General features: G+C 40.4%; 1 protein-coding gene across 1 annotated transcript in view; it reads right to left on the reverse strand.

Moving 5' to 3' along the window:
• LOC117544181 (sodium-coupled neutral amino acid transporter 3-like) overlaps positions 1-6,142 on the reverse strand; it is a 32,904-nt gene extending 26,762 nt beyond the window's left edge. The window contains exons 1-3 of the mRNA XM_034213018.1: positions 6,010-6,142; positions 5,651-5,743; positions 5,401-5,482 (exon numbers count right to left, since the gene is read on the reverse strand). Of these exons, the coding sequence (XP_034068909.1) occupies positions 5,401-5,482; positions 5,651-5,743; positions 6,010-6,109 (275 nt within the window). The 5' untranslated portion in view covers positions 6,110-6,142. The remainder of the gene's footprint in view (positions 1-5,400; positions 5,483-5,650; positions 5,744-6,009) is intronic.
• Between the last annotated feature and the right edge of the window lie 13,276 nt (positions 6,143-19,418).

Genomic DNA, 19,418 nt, shown 5'->3' on the forward strand with positions numbered 1-19,418 from the left:
GAGTGCTTATCAAAGAGAGGTAATGAGTGCATGGGGGCGAGTTTTGAAGTATGTTAGGTATGATTGTGTGAATGTGCAGCCAGGGTGTGGGAGCAGCCGATCTTCCTAAACCCTAGGATCACTCATGAGCAGTGTTCCTTGTTCAATCTGCCAATGTGGAGAGCGGGGATTAGGAGGGTTAAGGATGTAGTTTTAGATATGTACCAGGATTTATGAGGGCACAGGTGATAGTGGATGAGGTTAGGGAAATAGATGGAGTAATGTATTTAGGGACAGCTGAACGAATGATGGAAGAAATCAAAGAAGGAATGCCGAGTGAATGGTTATGTGGTTGATTTATATGTGGGGAAAGAGGATGTCAATGTAAAAATAGAAAATGTGAAAACAAAAAATATATATAAATGGTTAAAAGGGGATGTGATTAGAAGACCTGCATCAGAAAAAGTGTGGATGAGTGTTGTGAACGGTATGACTGGCAGGAGAATGTGGGAGAATGTGAAAATTAAGTGGAACAGTATTGAATGTGATAACTTTGATTTTGTGTTGAGGCATAATAGGGTGTTTAACAACCTGATCATTAGTCATGTTGATGCAACTGTTGAGAGAGAGTGTGATGTGTGTAGGATCAGGTTGAAACGTGTTTGCATGAGTTTGTTGAATGTAAAGAGCTTGTTGGTTTTTTTGGAAGGATGAAAGAGTTAATTGGAAGATGTTGGAATGAATGGTATGTGAGAGAAATGGAATGGAAGGAGCTGTGGCTGTTTGGTGTGATTGAGAAGAAGGATGAATGCAATGTGAATCTTTTAAATTATGTTCTGAGCCATGCAAGGCGTACGGTCCAAATAAGGAGGAACATTGCCCATTTCGAGGGTAAAATGTCAGAGGTGTGGCATATATTGAAGAGGACAGTAAAAAGGGACATTAACCTTGTACTAATACATGTGGAAAAGGACATATTTTGCGAGGATTTTGTGGATGGCAGCAGGCTAGTTGAGCTGAATGAGGAGGGAGCATTGTGCTTAAACTTTGAACAGAAAACTAAAGACACACTACCTTTAAGCTAGTGATATGAAAAATTGAATGTGTGTATTATGAGAAATGCTGTATGTATGTGATGAGATGTTAAATGTCTATTTTTGATAATAAAAGATTAAAAAAAAATTTAAAAAGTAGGGGCTTGGACTGGGAGCTGTAGGGTCGCCGGTTCAAGTCCCCGACCAGACCTACAAAATATGGAGTGTGGACTGCTACTTGGAGAGGTCCCAGTTCACCTCCTGCCCTGCCGTGGTGCCCTTGAGCAAGGCACCGGACAACCGCCTCCCCCCCCCACTACCATTGCTCCCCGGGCGCTGTACAATAGCTGCCCACTGCCCCTAGTGCTAGACTCCTGGTACTAGGATGGGTTAAAAGCAGAGAACACATTTCACTGTGTGCTCTGCATGTGTGACCATTACAGAGGGTTTCATCCCTCCGATTCTATTCTATTGTTTTAGGTGTTCATAGATGAACTTTTCAATAGGAACCAATGGACTTGAAACTGAGAGCTAGAAGGTCAGAAAGCATTAAGAGATTAACATGGGGTTTGTATTCTCTAGTCATCTCTAACCTGTTAAACCCCAAGCCTGTTTTTCAGGTCTCAGGCTCGAAAATGATATTCCCAGAACAAATGACCATATCTTCCCTTCTAAAAGGGGTAAATTAATCATCTTTTTTCTCAAAGTAATGATAAACCTGTGAGTTGGATGTAGAAAAGTCAGAATCAATATAGATGTTTTTTATTTTAAAGAAAATTCAGATTGAACATGGTAAAAAACTGTAAATTATAGTGTCCGTCCAAAAAATATTTTGTACTTATAGTGAAAACGCCGTACCCCCACTTATTTGGAGCATGATCTTTTTTTTATAGTCTAATAAATATAAAATCATTGCCAGTCTTATCAGTTGCAAGTGTGTATTTGTTGTAATAATGACAAAAACATAATACATTTCACAGTAATGGCCTATAATAAAAAATAAAAACGATTTCCTTCAAAAATGATGATTCGTCATCACGCTCGTGACCCCGCGGCGAGCTGGGGGTGTGTCAGTGACACACCCACGGCCAGCTCACCGCCCGCCGATTTTGCGGCAGCTCTTTCTCTCAAGAACGCTAACGAAAAAGCTCTATAATGGAAGGAAAACGTTTTTTACTTGACTTCTTTTCTAAAAAGAATATAATTCACAAGAAGAAAGAGGCTAGCAGCACCGAAGCTACAAGTGAAGCTGCTACTAGTATTACATCATCAGAAGAGCCGTCTAAAGACGTGAATAATGCTAGCTAACGTGCACGTTAGCTGCGCTAGCAACGTTCCCCTGGCTAGCTCAAGCTCACCTTTCCCAGAGGTATGGACGGAGGACATGTGGCAGAGGAAACAAGAGGCTACCCGTGGATAGACTGCAAAGCTGGGAAACTGGGCTGCTGTTCATCCATTTCGGATTTATCAGTCTTCAAAATGCAAGGCGTGTGCGTGTGTGTGTGTGCGTGTGTGTGTGTGTGTGTGTGTGTGTGTGTGTGTGTGTGTGTGTGTGTGTGTGTGTGTGTGTGTGTGTGTGTGTGTGTGGTGTGTGTGTGTGTGTGTGTGTGTGTGTGTGTGTGTGTGTGTGTGTGTGTGTGTGTGTGTGTGTGTGTGTGTGTGTGTGTGTGTGTGTGTGTGTGTGTGTGTGTGTGTGTGTGTGTGTGAAGCAGCGCTCTCTGCTTATTTGCAATGTAGGCTAGGCCTAATCAGAATAATTTCAAGTCCAGATTCAATGTTTGCATTAGTAGGCTATATTTTTCGTTTAGTTTATAAGTTAATTTCAGGACAACTTTGGGAATTTTGTTTGTTTGTTATGTTGGTCGAACGCACTTATTGTACGTCGCTTTGGATAAAAGCGTCAGCTAAATGCAATGTAATGTTATGAGTTTTAAATAGATTTTGAAAGTGGAGATAGAGAGAAGCAGCGCTGTCTGCTTAGTTGTAGCTTATGCAATTTAGGCCTATAAATTGTTGTAACTTATGTGCCAGTGTGTCCATGGTTTTGAGTCTATGTGTGTGTTGAGCGCAGCGCAGTCTGCTTTTTGAAGTACAGTAACTAAAGTAGGACTAAGCATACCGGTAGTTTCTGTGGACCTGTCTGCCCGTTTTGTGAGTGCACTGCGCGCGTGCGCACTTGTGTGGCATTGTTTGGGATGACCTAATTAAAATAGCGTCCCCCCAGTAAAAAAATCCCCACTACACCACTGGTGAAAACTAACCTTGGATGATGGGTTAGTAGACTAAAAGCTTTAGGAATCCAAAGTACAACATATAATAAGTACTAGGGCTGTGCAATTAATCATATTTTAATCGCGATTACGATTATGGCTTGCGACGATTATGAAAACAGCATAATTGACAAAATACGATTATTTTGCTGGGTGCGCTTCACCCCTCCCTAAAAGCCCACTCAGCCACGTGGGAGTGACATGTGTTGTGAGTGTTCAGCGCGAGCGAAGATGTCAGAACAAGAGCAGTAACTCGTTAAAAAGAAGGGTAAAACTATTTCCACTATTTGCAAGTACTTTGCCATTACATTCCACATCGCTAAAGATATGTGCCCAGTTAGCACTGTTAGCAACCAGGGCTTTAAGCAACTTGTCAACACGTTGGACAAGCGTTACGCGATGCCGTCTCGGTATTATTTCAGCAGGTCTGCGCTGCCTGCGCTATGTGACAAATGCCGTGACTACTTTGCGACCACAACGGACCTATGGTCTAGCCCAGGGGTGCCCAACCAGTCGATCGCGAGATGTGTCTAAAAATAGAACAACAATATTCTGTTTTATCGTTAATGTCCTGTAACATAATCTTTCTGTGCCAGAATAATGCACTTGAACGCATCAAAGCTTTGTGATTGGCCGGCGTCACCCCATGTGTCGGGGCGTGGCTGAGGGTCTTCAGTTCAGGTGGCAATATCGTCACCTGCCTGCGCTCATCTCTGAAACCAGACCATGTAAACAGGCTGTTGTTTCTTGCAAAAAACCTTTAAGAGATGACATGAGCAGCCCTACCAGCATTTGTCATGGTGGCCTAAACATTTTTATTTGGTCTTAAATTGGTCTTAAATTTATTTCCTGTTACTTCTGGACCATGACGGTTGGCCAGCCTTCAACGTTTAACTGAGTGGAATAATGAATATGTTTTACCAAAATGTTGGCTATGTTAAGGAGTTTTCAGTAGGTTGTGACAGTGCACTGCATCATATTGGATTTAATTTATTTTGGTCTAATTTATTTTTATTTATCATATTAATATATGTTTAGTATGGTTTTGGAAGTGCGCTCCAACATATTTGTTGATCTTGTTTATTGGTAAAATATTATTTGTTTTAAAGTTCAATAAATGGTCAATGAATAATCGTCAAAATAATCGTGATATCAATTATTGACCCAAATAATCGTGATTATGATTTTTGCCATAATCGCACAGCCCTAATAAGTACCCTGTATCAAGATTGATGCAAAACAAGTGATATTTGACCTTTTTTAGACAGATTTAGCAAAAAAACCTCTTCTGGGGCCATTTGGGTGGATTTTCCATATCTCTGGCCCCCCTTCTTCGATTTTGACATGTGACATCTCTTTCTGACCGTTAAAGCCAATAGAATCCAAGGGAAATTGTCCCACACACACTCATGTTTAAAAAAAAAGGTGTCGTCTCTGCGCATGCTAGCTTGCAGCAGAGGGGAGAAATATCACTGCTCTGATATCAAGCAACGGAAAAGCTGTTTTATTGCTTATGGATTATCAGAACATTTCAAAGGGGACGCAGTCACATTGGATTAACCTATGGATTAACTACACCATCGTTTTAATGCCATTGAAGACCAGTTTAGACCAGACAAAGACGAAGGTAAGCCATGTTAGCGTTGTGGGCTACCTAGCGCCACTTGTTTTGATGTACGTTTTTGTTGATAACGTCGCGAGTTTGTATCTTTCAGTGTTGAGGTGGGCACCGTTAAATTCTGTGTCTCCTTGCGATCATAAACGATGTGTTGGATGTGCACCTAGGATAAGTAATAAGGGAGCTAGGAGTGATTATCGGTGCAGTAATAGGTTAGCATTTTTCGCTCAGGGGTCATTTAGATGCTTCGTATGAGACTTGTGTTTTGTTTTGGTAAAAATGGTTTGTATCGTCAGTTAGCTGAGATTATTCCCGTTAATCTGGTATAACACATTAATAGGTTCTTAAATATTAAGATCCCCTGAGACACAGTGTCGTGAACACAAAAAAAAGGACCTGCCGAGGGGGTCCTTGGGGCTTAACAGGCTAATTGGGCAGGGGAACTTTTATTAAATGTAATTAAAAAATGTGTTTATTTCACTGTTGTAGGCCTACTCACCCAGAGCTGGATGTCTGGTCAAGAAAGGCTTGGATGACCAGTGGTAGCTCAGATTTGACGATGAACAGGTAGCTGGACATGGCTGCACAGAAGGAGACAGTGGGAAGAAGAGTGATTATTAGTCTATAAGGCCAGATGGATTTGTTTACTTTTATTTATTTAACCATTTCAAACACTGATGTTTTGGCACATTTGGTTCTGTTGGCAAACATTTCAATAATGACACATAGGCTTTATACAAGTGTATTACCTCCAATATTATGAAGCGTGATGACGATCGCTGCTAGAATCTTCCCTGGATGACCAAAAGCTCTCAGGCCCAGCTGCTCATAGGCACGAATACCTGCAGAGAGACACAACAGGAAGTGAACTGCTTAACGCTTTGGAACAAATAAGGAAATAGCCTAAAGACCTGAGTATTGCGAAGCAGACATCTTAAATACAATTGTGTGTGTGTGTGTGTGTGTGTGTGTGTGTGTGTGTGTGTGTGTGTGTGTGTGTGTGTGTGTGTGTGTGTGTGTGTGTGTGTGTGTGTGTGTGTGTGTGTGTGTGTGTGTGTGTGTGTGTGTGTGTGTGTGTGTGTGTGTGTGTGTGTGTGTGTGTCCTCACCCACAACTCCAGCACTGCGCAGCAGCAGATGGACAGAATAACAGGACAGGCAGGCGATGCATGTCAGCAGGATCCTGTAGAACACAAACAGGAATGTCATTAATGTCTAACCAAACATATGGATTAGTTTTAGTATTGTGTGTGTATTGTACAGCCTTGGGGCAGCATTTAGAAATAACTACTAAGACCTCTAAGCTCCAGAGAATGCTCCAGAGAATCCTCCACATGTGTCAAATCCTGATATGCCTTCATATTTGTTCATGTGTTGTGTTGGTTCGTTGCATGGGCGCGGGAAGGGGGGTGATGAGGGCGCTGCAGCACCCCCTAGCGGCAGGCAGGCGATGCGGAGCTCCCCTGTCTGAATTATTATTTGACGGTTATTGCTGCTCCCGCTGTGCATAATCTGTGTAATATGTAGCCAATAAATTCCACATTGTTGGTAACATAATATTTGACATCTTTGTAGTGTGTGTGCTCGCCAGTGGCGTCACCTGGCCTGCCCGAATGTTTTTTCTGTAGCCCCGGACAATTCTACCTCAATAATATAATACATTAACCGTGCTTTACGTGAACCTCATCATGACACTAGAGAGGACGGCAGGACTGTCATGTTCCGTGTTAGGTGAATGTAACAGAGGCAAGACACCAGACCAATCAGAGAGTTGCATGGAAATAAAAGTGTGCGTTTATCATTCAAGCTCGGCTCTGTGAGAGAGAGAGAGAGAGAGAGAGAGAGAGAGAGAGAGAGAGAGAGATAGGAGAGAGGAGAGAGAGAGAGAGATGAGAGGAGAGAGAGAGAGAGAGAGAGAGAGGAGAGAGAGAGAGAGAGGGAGAGAGAGAGAGAGAGAGAGAGAGAGAGAGATGTTTGTTCCACAACAAGCTGGAGAAGAGCTCTCCTCTCAGACTGAGAGGCTCAGGTGAGCTAAAGGACTCTGAGTGTTTAGATAGTTCACTTTAGTCTAAGTTATCTCAGTGGATCTCAAACGTTTTGGTCACAAATTATTCAAAAGATTATTTCCGCGGCACACCTTCATATGATCAGTGTAGTTAGAAAAAAAATAAGATAATAAAGGAAAAACAGTTATGAAATACTATATGGCAGTAAAACAAGAATACAGTTTGAAAGGAGAGTGATTTGTAAAATATCCATAAAGAAAAAGAACATCTGATTACAGTTGTGTTTCATCTGGGTGTTGAGAGATGTATCCATAGATCTCTTAATGTTGCTCTCAAAGGCCACCAGATTGATGCTTTTAACTTCAATATTTTAAAAAAATCTCCCCGGGGAAGCATGCCCCCGGACCCCCCTAGAGGAGGTGAGGTCCGCTCCCCACTCGTAAAAAGTAGCACTTTATCCCTGCCTATATGCCGTGAGTTGATTATCGAGCCTTCATTGTAACAGTCGCGGGTGTACTGTGTGTTTGCGTGTGGGGAGTGTTGCAGTAGAACATTCCACTGTAGCGCCCCTGGTGCTCGCGCTTTTGTGCGTGCTATATAGCAGTGGTTCTCAAATAGGGGTACGCGGACCCCTAGGGGTACGTTGGAGTACTGCAGGGGGTACGGACCCAAGTTCCCATCAGCAAAAACACGTGGGTTTGCTATCCTGGCTCCTAAATGGTGGAATGAGCTCCCCATCAGGACAGCAGATAGCTTACACACCTTCCGGTGCAGACTGAAAACTCATCTCTTTCGACTCCACTTCGAGCGATATAACTATTAACAAAGCACTTATATACTAATAAAGGGCTGGCTTATCTAAAGCCAGTTGAGTAGCACTTGAAATGTTTTTGCTCTATGAAGCCTGATGTACTTATATGATTCTGTTTTCTTCAAGTTTGTATTTTGTTGGTCGAACGCACTTATTGTAAGTCGCTTTGGATAAAAGCGTCAGCTAAATGTAATGTAATGTAATGTACGTGAGATTTATTTTATGTTAATGAACAAAGAAAAATACCAATTTTAGGAAAAGTAACGAAGTTTGAGCAGTGTGGGTAATAACTGCAGTGGCCTTCCTGTGACTGAGAATAACAAAGATCCTCAGTGAAGCACAAGCCCATGTTTCTCACTACATTGTAAGTACAACTTATTAAAAAGATCAGTTCAATGCAACTAATGTCGTCTGTGTTATTGCATGATGTTAAAATTGGTTTGCCATGAATTTAGTGATGGATTGTAAACATTTGAAATGTAGCATTTAAGTGTTTCTCAGTTACAACGTTGTTGTTTTAATAAATCAGACACCGATGGTGCAGCACTATACTGTACCTCTTTATATAGGCATTTTTTCCCTAACAAATTGTTTTTGCGCTGGTACTTGGCTGAATTTTTTTTTCAAAGGGGATACATTATTGAAAAAAGTTTGAGAATCACTGCTCTATAGTGCCCGTAATAGTGTTCACTGGAGTCCAGCACCTCAGCACCCCCATTCAAAATACCTTCCTGCGCCTCTGGTTGGTTGTGTTTCACAGAGTTGTATTGCTGTTAACTTTTGTACTAAAGTTAATGATTAGGTTATAGGTATTAGCATATGCATCTCACATAATCCTTGCCATTAAACATGACACACTTACAGCCTTCCCTTTACTTATCTGGAACACTATGGGTCAGATCAGTCTCAAAAATAAATAAAGGCACACAAAAGGATACACAAATGTAATTCCGGATTTATGTCTCCCTCCACACCCCAAGTGGCAAACTCTGGGGAAGAGCTGGGACGCCAATATGGAAGTGCCACACACTGAAGTTCATACATGGGCCACTAGGGACTGACTGCAGAAAGAAGCAATTTCCATAGACCCCCATGTTAAAATGCCCAACTTTACAGCAGAAAAAAACATGTTTCTACCCATGGATGCAATAAATATTATTATCGATATAGTTAGATTCCACCTTCATGATTATGAATCTGTGAGTGAATTGTTTTCTAACACGACCCTTTTATTTATATTAGGTCTTAACGTCTTTGCATAAATTAGGGCGTGGTCACTTTGATGGACACGTACATGCCTCACTGTCAGCTAACAGCAACTTGTCCACTCTGCTAGGCTACAACGTTAGTTAGTCATACAGATGGAGCACTCCAGATCAGACTCAGATGGGTGTGTCCCAGTCAAAAGCCCAGTGGATGCCAGTGGCTGGGGGTGTTGCCAAATTGCTAGAGGGCGTTGCCCAATTTCCCCATTTGTTCAATTACAGGATTTAACCATGAGATGGCGCTTCATTCACAAAATACACAAAGACAACTGTTTGCAATGTTTGCAGCTCTGCAGTTGTGTTTGCTGAATACTGTAGCATTTAATCACTTATTTGTTACTGTATGGTTTTCACAAGCTACTATAATGAAAAAACATCAATATTTTAGATCAAATAAAGTATATAGTTTGCTTTATGCAGTATATTTTTTGTAATATTGTTGGGGTGTTTTACACAGTACAGTAGATTGAAGTAAATCAACTTATACATTAAGATAAGATAAGATGGACCTTTATTAATCCCGTGGGGAAATTCAGTAGTTCAAACAGCAACAGGGTGAGAGTGAAAAACAGGACCGCACAGATTCACACAGATTAATAAAATCAAAAATAAGATGAGCGATAAAAATAATAATAATGAGAAACTATGAAATAAGAAATGAATAAAACTAAAATATAATTATCATATCATATATTATAATGTATTGTAATATCATACATTAACCCCATTATAGCAGATGCCACATTGAATGGATGAACACATTTATGCATCAATAATTACAACAGAGTATTTCTAAATACAAGTTGTAAAAATACTTATATGTATTTAATATTAACCCTTTGGAGTCGACCGTCACGCCGGCGTGATCAGATCACATGACCTGTGCCGCATAAAAACAACAGTCCGGACAACATTGCCGTGTGTTTCTGTCGAAAGTACTGGCTTAAAACTATATCCCAGTCTTTGTTTCATGCAAAAAGACCCAGTAAACACGGAGATACGACGATATAAAGTTAATACATTTCAAAAGTATGAAAAATGGAAGCACATATTTGAATATCTTCGCCGTATTTTATCATTTTATGAAAAGGAAAATACTGGAAACTGTAGATCCTGCTCAACAGGATGTATATGTGTATTTCTGTCGAAAGTACTGGCTTGAAACTATATGCCAGTCTTTGTTTCATGCAAAAAGACCCAATAAACACGGACATACGATGAAATAAAGTTAATACAGATATATTTCAGAAGTATGAATAATGGAAGCACATATTTTAATATCTTCGCCGTATTTTATCATTTTACGAAACGGAAAATACTGGAAACTGTAGATTCTGCTCAACAGGATGTGTTTACCAGGGAGGGGGTGAGGTAATCAGGTAAACGGAGTGATACGAAACGAGACGAAAAGAGACGGCGGGAGACTGCGATTGAAGCAAAGTGACAGACAAACATTGAGAATTTAGATATAGTTAGATAGATTTAGAGTTTTGAAGATTCAACTAAGAGAACTCTGAACGTGAGTCAAGCTTTAAGCTTGTTTTTTGACATGGAGGAGGAGGAATCTGTGATGTTGCCCTCTGTGTCGTATTGACAGAAACCGCTTTGAAGCGTGGCACAGATAAAGACAGAAAAAACTGATTTTTGTACATAATGTGTATATATATATTTGTATTATATTTATAATAACACTTTTGCCTTATCAGAATGAAATCCCATGCTACCTAAATCAAACTTTCACATTATCATAGTGACATCCCATGTATATATTTCCAGCTTTTAAATGGTTTCGTTGTGTATGTTTGTGTTACCTATGAAAAATAATATCATTTTCAAAATCTGTTCTTACGTTTTTTTTGTTGTGATTTTGGGTCCAAAATGTTCATATAGTAGAAGATCACTGCTCTAAACAAAGTCAAAAATCCTACATCCAAACGAAATAAATATAATTAATTATGATGAATACGTTAAGTCTTGTTCATTGTTTTTCACTTTTATTAAATGTTTGATATTTCCGGTGGAAATGGTGGACTATCGGACATTCAAAATGCAGCATATTTTCACTCTTACACACATATATTCTCCTTTTACATAAATACATTTTCACTCTACACTCATATATTCTCCTTTTACATACATACATTTTCACTCTTACACACATATATTCTCCTTTTACATACATACATTTTCACTCTTACACACATATATTCTCCTTTTACATACATACATCTTCACTCTTACACACATATATTCTCCTTTTACATACATACATTTTCACTCTCACACACTACTCACACATTCATACATTTTACTCTCATATTATCATATTTCAATGCACACATTCATATATTGTCACTCACACATTCATGCATTTTGCTCTCATATTCATATAATTTAATGCTCATATTTATACATTTTGCTCTCATGCGAAATCTACTAAAACAAAGTATGTCATGGTAGTGGTCAGCTGTTAAACACAAAAGTGTATCTTAAGGGCTGTAAATATAATAAGCCTGTTGTCAATTTTAGACACAGGCTTATTATATTTACAGCCCTTAATAACATTCATTTTCTGGACTCAATGTGTGTCTTGGCCGTTTTCTTTGTTTCAAGCAAACGAGTGCTTTTTGTTTTGAAATCACTTCCGCGAGTTTCGCGGGCCTCCCCCCTCGCTCCACTGACCATTAGACCATTTAGTAAGGTAAAAAGCAAAAGGGCAAAAACGCCTCTCAGACGCTCTTCCGTTAACTTGTTTAATAAAGAAAAACAAATGGTCTGTAGATACACGGACTCATATAGCCTATGTATGTATACTGTAAGGAGAATGTATGTGCGTGAGAGGACCAGTATGAATTATGGGATAGAAATATGCAAACACAAACCTACAGACTGGGGGATGGGAGATCACAGGAGTGGGGGGGGGGGGGGGGGGGGGAGAGCTGTGGAATGTGACCCTTGGGAGAATTCCTCCACACATTCCGATGGCCAATTCGTTTTAAACAAAGAGTTCGCAACACAGGACAGCATAGGCAACATGGGGGGGGGGGGCTGGTGAACGGTCTGGTCAATGTTTGTAAACACAATCCCCAGGATGTGTCCTAATCAGGAGCCGGGTAAATGAGAGACTGAGGAGCCTCCGAAAAACAGATCCCGAAATAGCTCGTCCTGGTTTCCGCAGCAGATAGGCCTACAGTATGGTGTCTGTTATGTCAGTTATTTTAAATAAAACGTTGAAAACTGAACTTGAAAATTGTTTCCTCTTTTTATTTAATTTATCATTTTCGGGACGGGGAGACGTGTGTGATTAAAAATTAATTTGCAGAAATGTAAAGTGATCTAACTAAGTTCTATTCATATTCTTGACGGGAAGAGCAGTGTAAATGGGTGGCCGTATGCATTTGAAAAGCAATATAAATCACACAGTTATTATACAATAGGCTATAAAAGCACCATCAATAACCATTACCTTTATCCAATTCAAACTTTGGACGGGAAAAAAGGAAGGTGTACATGGTTGGGCTATACTGTAGGCCCAGGGGCGGCGGGTGCTGTAGGCTAGGGAGGGCTAAGCCTTCCCAAATATTTGTGTAACTGCATCCTGGTAAAATAAAAATATAATGTCTTTGACATTAGCGCTGCTATGCAGCCACCTGTGCCCTGTACCACGAAGCCAGTTCAACAGACCCTGGATATGCTTGAGTTATCTTAACTAACCCTAACAAACGCGATCTCGCTAAACGGTCCTACGACGCTGGTTATCAACTCGGTAAATCAAGCCAGGGTTTCTCTCTCCAGCTGAGAGCGCGTTCACGTGAAAGGGGCGGGGTTAGCTACATTTGACCAATCACAAACAGGGACAAGTGTACTGACAGCGCAACATCATACTTCATTAATGAAAAGTAAACTAATATTAGACAAATATGAACTTTAAACATCCATGATGACTTAAACATATAATCCAGGATACAAGCCACAGAGTTGCACCTGCAAGGAGAATACAGAACAACTCGTTAAAAAATAAACTACCGAGTGTTTGAAAGCGTACAACAGTTTTATGATACTGCCCCATCTAAAACACGAAGGGATCTGACTTTATTACATTTGAATTGAGTGTTTCGTCAACTTAATGTGTTGCTTAAAATAATAAGTCTGCATACAGTATGTGACAATGTAACTAAGTGTTGCACGGCCAGATACGGCTCGAGAAGCTGACTCAGATAAGGAAATATTGTGATATCGATGTGAGATCGATGATCTGATTGATGATGTGATGTCAGTGTGATATGAATGATAAGTGCGACACGTCGGCGTCTTCTCTGCATACGGCAGTTTAAATTGCATTTCCTTTTTCCTGTAATATGACTTGATAGATTTAAACTCCGCACACTGAGCTCTGATCGGTCAGCAGGCGGTGCTTTCACTGAGTTGATCTCTTTTCTATAGACGCCGGAGGCGGGCAGCGTAAGATGAAAAAAAAAGTTATTTAGCCTTCCCAAACCTGAGCCTCACGCGCCGCCTATGTTAGGCCTACTGTATACATACAAAAGCCATTCAAGCTAGAGTTCTTCTGGAAATGTTCACATCAGGCACCTTCAAGTTAAACAATCAGGTGCACACTTTAATGTGCCGCCACCTCCGGACTCGGCTTGACTCGGTTTAAAGAATGCACAAATGTGTTTAATTGTTTATGTCAGATATGTACTAAGTAGCCTAAATACATTTGTTCATGCTCAAGATTAGATTCAACTTTATTGTTATTGCACATATTGCAGGTACTGAGACAACGAAATGCAGTTTAGCTTCTAACCAGGTGCAACAAGCAGCGAAAAGTAATGTGCACAATACTACAGTAAACAATTAACACAGTAAATTATGTGGAGTAAACCACATTTATTTCGTTAAAAATAAACTAAATATGATTTTGTATGAATGATTAAATGTAGGGTGAATTGCCCTAATGTGGGACATTTTTGCATTTCAGACTTCGGGAATATATTGCGATATGAAGCCGATACAATAAATCAAAATCCAGTAGGCTACCATTCTGAAATCCCCAGTAATATTAGACACTAATAATACAGTAAACTATTAACACTGTACATATTATTGTTTGCCCGTGGGATTAGGATGATCGGTAGTGAGACCCGTGCTGCATTTTCCTCCGGTCGGATGTGATATAAAAACAAAGCGATTATTTTTGTTGTTATAAACTCACGTGGATTAAATTTAGTGCATTCATTTCAACTCGCGAACATATGATACATTAAATGATCGTGAGGATGATGATTGAAAATCGTTTGTTTGAGCCTGGATGCATTTCCTGATCTAAAAACATAGCGATGGTTTTGTACTTACGCCAACGTGAATTAAACATTATTTTGTTAAATAAAAACATGGGGATGTTTAGTAAATGATTACATGTCTCTTATTTAGCACAGAATATGATCCTATCCGTGACATATGGATCTTAACAAATATCCGCTATATCAGATACCTGTAGATCAGCTGTTTATTTCACATGAGTTCCAGTGTGGCAGCTTTTTAATCACAGCTCCCCCTGGTGGATCCATTATCCATTGCAGCTGGTTTCATTATAATTAAATGTATTTATCAAGGGGGCGTTTCAAGTCCTGCAGGGGGGTTTTCCTTTTCAGCAGGGGCCCACCCCGTGCCGATCACGGACCCGCACGGGTAGGCGTCTGAAATGGAGCGCTCCATCTGTAGTACTGTACTTGCCCTTTAGCTTTAGCCGTGTTCGTGGTGATTGTGTCTTTTAGGGAATATTGTTACAAATACCAGACAATTCAAATGTCGTGCTGTGCGCTTGAATGTACCAACAGAACTTCCAAGAAGTCTAAAATGATAATATTATACATGTTAACCCCGTTCGCAAGTGTTTGTGTGCTTGGTAGCTTAGCTCGTTACTTATTAGCCAGCTAAGGACGTAACCCTTTATACATACATATACATTTTAGTTTATGATTCAGCCTTGGGTAAGACTTTTATAGTCTATGGCTTTGACGCCCATAATGCTAAACGGGAGCAAATGTTAATAGGGGACCCAATTATCCCAGTGGTGGCCGCCGGAGCTAACGGAGCCGCAGGGGGCTAGCTCCAGCCGGCGTCCCGGAGCTAGCCCACTGCAGCTCCGTTAGGTCCGAGCGGTAGAGTCCGTCGTTATAACTGAAGATCAAGGAATGCAGCGAAACGCAGACTTTGTTCGCCTGCTGTAGTATTAGCTAAATAAATTATGTTGAACAAGGCTTATTAAGCTGAACATCGCCACAATTGTTTTGCTATGTATCGGTACTTATTTTCTTAACGTGTGAATGACAAGCATTAAGAATAACAAAATATAGCTAATTCTCTTGCAGATTGTCTCATTTGAATATGAATGTAACGTTTATATAGGGCAGTGGTTCCCAACCTTTTTTCCCAAGAGCCCCCCCAAATGACTCCCGTTGGAAGGTGGGCCCCCCCCCCACACACACAAGGGGGGGGGAGGGGCAACAGCGGTAATTAAAGTTTAAAAGTCTCAAAAATGCTACAACTACTGTCACAAACTGGATGAATGTGAAGTATTTTGTTAAAGGAGGATGAAAGCGTAATTCAGGAGCACTATTGGAGTGACTTTGATGGTTATTGGACTCAGGATTCATTCATTTGGATTCCCGCTGAATGAAGAAATTAAAGGACGGCGCGGAAGTGGAAACAATTCACAAAGGGATTAATGTTTAAAACACATGCTCAAAGTAAGCCGGATTTTGCCGATGTGTTTATGTGGATTCAAAAGTCGTAAATAATCTACAAAATGGAGGAGACCGATCTGATCGGAGCAACTGTGACAAATAATCCAACTGAAACAAAATGCGCTTATCCAGAAAAGCCCGGTTTGGACACTTTACGGGCAGAAGAAACATTTATATTAAAGAAAGAATTATACATTTCTGTCTTTTTATTCCTTTAATAGCTACTAACTTGAATTGTTATTCAAATTAATTATCAATTATTTGTTATTGTAATGTAGAGACAAGGCTTTTAGTGACAATCATGTATTGCTTTACAATTATATGTAAAAAAAAAAAATAAAATAAAAAAGTCTAAATATGATATTTGGCCTCAAATCATCTGAGGCCTGGCGCCCCCCCTGCGATCTTTGGCTTCTCGGCAACTCTGCAGAATCCTATGGGTGACGTCACGGACACTACGTCCATTTATATATACAGTCTATGGTCCACACACATATTTTTCAATGCACACACAAAAACTTATCATTTTATAAATGTAAAAAAGTTTCACAAATATATTTCTGATCAAAAACACATTTGAATGTTGTTACATTTATATAAAAAACGCTTTCTGTGTGTGAAGCTCTCTGCATTTGTGTGTGGATTTTTGAGACTCCCCTGACGCAGCTAGATTCACACACACGCTTTTTTTAAGAGGCGAGTGTCTTTGGCCAATCAGATGTCTGCTTCATTTTAAGCACACACATGCGGGTGTGCCCCCACGGAGGGTGTGCCTAATGCATTTCCAACATAGTGAAACATCTACGCGGTTTGCGGAGTCTGGGGGTGTGAAAGTTCAGAGTTCATCTCCATCAACATAGCTTCTGGAAGTGGCGCTCCCGCTAACGCCCCGTCTACACTACAGGCATCGAAAAATGCTTTCACCACTTCGCCCATTCACTTGAATGGGGTGACGTAGTTGATTTTGAATCTTCGCCGAACTGCATTGTGGGGAGCGGAGCGTGGCTTTGCAAGCATCGTGAGCATCAAAAGTTGAGCAATGTTCAATTTTTGAGGCTCGATGCTTGGCATCAGCCAATCAAATCCCGTTTATGCAAATCCCGCCAGTACAAGCGCTAGCCAATCAAACCGCGTGCAAGCTGGGAGAGCCAGACCGCAGTTCATTTCCTCATATTCCAAACGAGAAATTACGGTAGCAAATCACCCGGTTCTTTACGACCAGAACTATTTACCGGGATAAAAACCGGAGGAACCAGGCATGGAGGGAGGTGGCAGAGACAGTGGGTGAAACTGGTAGGTTTTCGCCTGTTTGGGGATTTTATATCCAGTTTACTTCGTTTTAACATTGCTATTGCTTTGTATGTCGGGGGCGGGAGATTCATGTGATTGGTTGTTGGTCGCCTTGGGCGCGAGAAATCGCCAAGCTTCAGACACGCCCAGCTTCAAGATTTTTTGATGCCTGTAGTGTAGACGGCCCGTAACAGTGTAAGTGAGGTATAATACTTTCACATCTTTTCGTTAGTCATGCAATAATCTCGAACTATACATTATTACGTTTGCTTAATTATGAAGCAAACGTAACAGCGTTTGACAGTGTCTATCGCCTCAAGTCGAGGGAGCAGCAATTATTAGCCAGGGAGCTTACTTCACCATTAACCCCATTGCAAGTTAGCACAACAGAGAGTGTACAAGTCAGCGTACCAGCCAGGGCGGGAGGCAGTGCCCAACCTGTGCCTAACACCGATGTTAGGGTGAGGCAGGCGATGAGAAGGTGATTTAATTGACTAGTTCTACATCTGTCAGTGCAAGGTCAAACAGTATATTTCTTATTTAAATAATGTAAACAAAACCATCAACTAAAGCCACATACACGTGTATGATTTATAAATCTTCTATAGAGTTATTAGAGTATCTCCTTTCTCTAACAATTTCAATTGTCATTCCTACATCAGGCAGTTCCCAAGTATGTTTAATACTGATCAGCCAAGAGAGAAAAGAAGGTTCCCAACCCCTGCCTGTATTGTGATCAAAAGCACAGACTTGTATGTTTATGTACTTGCGGGACCCACTCAATTGACACCGAAGGCCTCAGAAGAGCTTGAACTTGGTAATATACATATATACAAAACAATATTCTAGAATGCTCAATAATTGAACAATTGTAATCATTTGCTGTATAGTGAATCTTATTTCATTTTGTTTTAAAGATTGTGGCTGTAGTTCAAGAGGCTTTATTTAGATTTAGATTTAGGCTCTGCTGCTCTTACAAGCCTTTTTGAAGGGGAAAATGAACACCAGGTTCCCTCAGCAGCTGCTATGCCTCTTTGAGATGGCAGGTCGAATGATTGGCCATTCCTTCCTGCATGGTGGTTTGGGTCTCACAGGACTCAGTTTGCCTATAGTGACTCTCTTGACTTGGGGGAGCATGGACACTGCGGCATCAGCTTTGACCCTGCTGGACTGTCCTGATCTGGATTATCGGGAAACGATTGGTTTTGTGAGTATCTTGGTTACAAGTTGACATGCTTCATACATTTCTCATCTTGTGCATAATCAAATATTCCATTCATAGGTCATTGCTGGGCTGTTATGCTAGAAATGATTTACAAAGCTTTTGTGTCTGTCTTTTACACCAGACATTGGCTTTTTTAATTTGTTTTGGAATTGTTGTTGATTGCTTGTGCACAACTATGCCTGTAATTCTTAAATTTGTTCCTGTTTTAGCTCAAAAAAGCAGTACTTACTGCAGAAGAAACCAGCAGTGTGACCGATCTCTGTCTGTCCTGGGACCTCCCTGTTCCAACCTCCACCAACTACGACTGGCTGTTCCAGGAACTGCTTTCCCATGCTGTAATATTTTTCTATTTAATTATTTGGTAAACAGTTAGGAGGTTAGCTTTGTAAGCCAGGCTGCTTTTTGCTACTATATTGTCTTTCCAATAGAGTAGTGCCTCAGTGTAAATGTTGCCTTCTGTCCTTTCAATTCTGTGTGTACTCTAGGTCCTTCACCGTGTTAGGCAGCCTGTCAAAAAAATGCGCAAAGGCATTTAAGAAACTGGAATCTGGCCTCTTCTTACGGAAAGGCCGGATGTTCACCCGATCCTCTTTCCTAGAGAGTCAAGTCAGGATCTCAACTCGCAGGTAAAGCTGCTTTTGTCTGTATTGGATTTGTTAATTATTGCATTTGTTTAAAACATTTCTATGTAATTTCTTTTTTTGGAGACTCACTGCACAGAGTTTTACAGTTATTTTTCAATCTTAAGCATTAAACTAATGTGTATATGATCCCATGTAGACTTTGATCCAGCACATCAACTGGCCACAACCCAATAGTAGCAGCAACGAGGACAAACCTTACCCTGTTCCATTGGAAAAAGTCAGTGTCATCACTGGATTTTTGCGGCAGTTTATAGAGGAAGGTAACACTCTTCTTATTTTATCTTTTATTGCATCTCTATTTGTATTTAGTTGTTTTGATGTTAAAATTACTAAGCATGTACCAAAAAAGCCAGCATAGCGTAGCTGAAGAGATGGAAGTTCTAAAAACACAAAATGCACATATATCAAGGTACACATATGAATCTATGCATGGGGTACATGATATTTATTAAGGTTTTATGGACTCAAATTTCTAGTTTTGATGAAATGTTAAATACATAAACATTTGTTCTTTCATAGTGTCGCCGG

This window comes from Gymnodraco acuticeps, unplaced genomic scaffold, assembly GCF_902827175.1.
Source record: "Gymnodraco acuticeps unplaced genomic scaffold, fGymAcu1.1, whole genome shotgun sequence".
NCBI lineage: Eukaryota > Metazoa > Chordata > Actinopteri > Perciformes > Bathydraconidae > Gymnodraco > Gymnodraco acuticeps.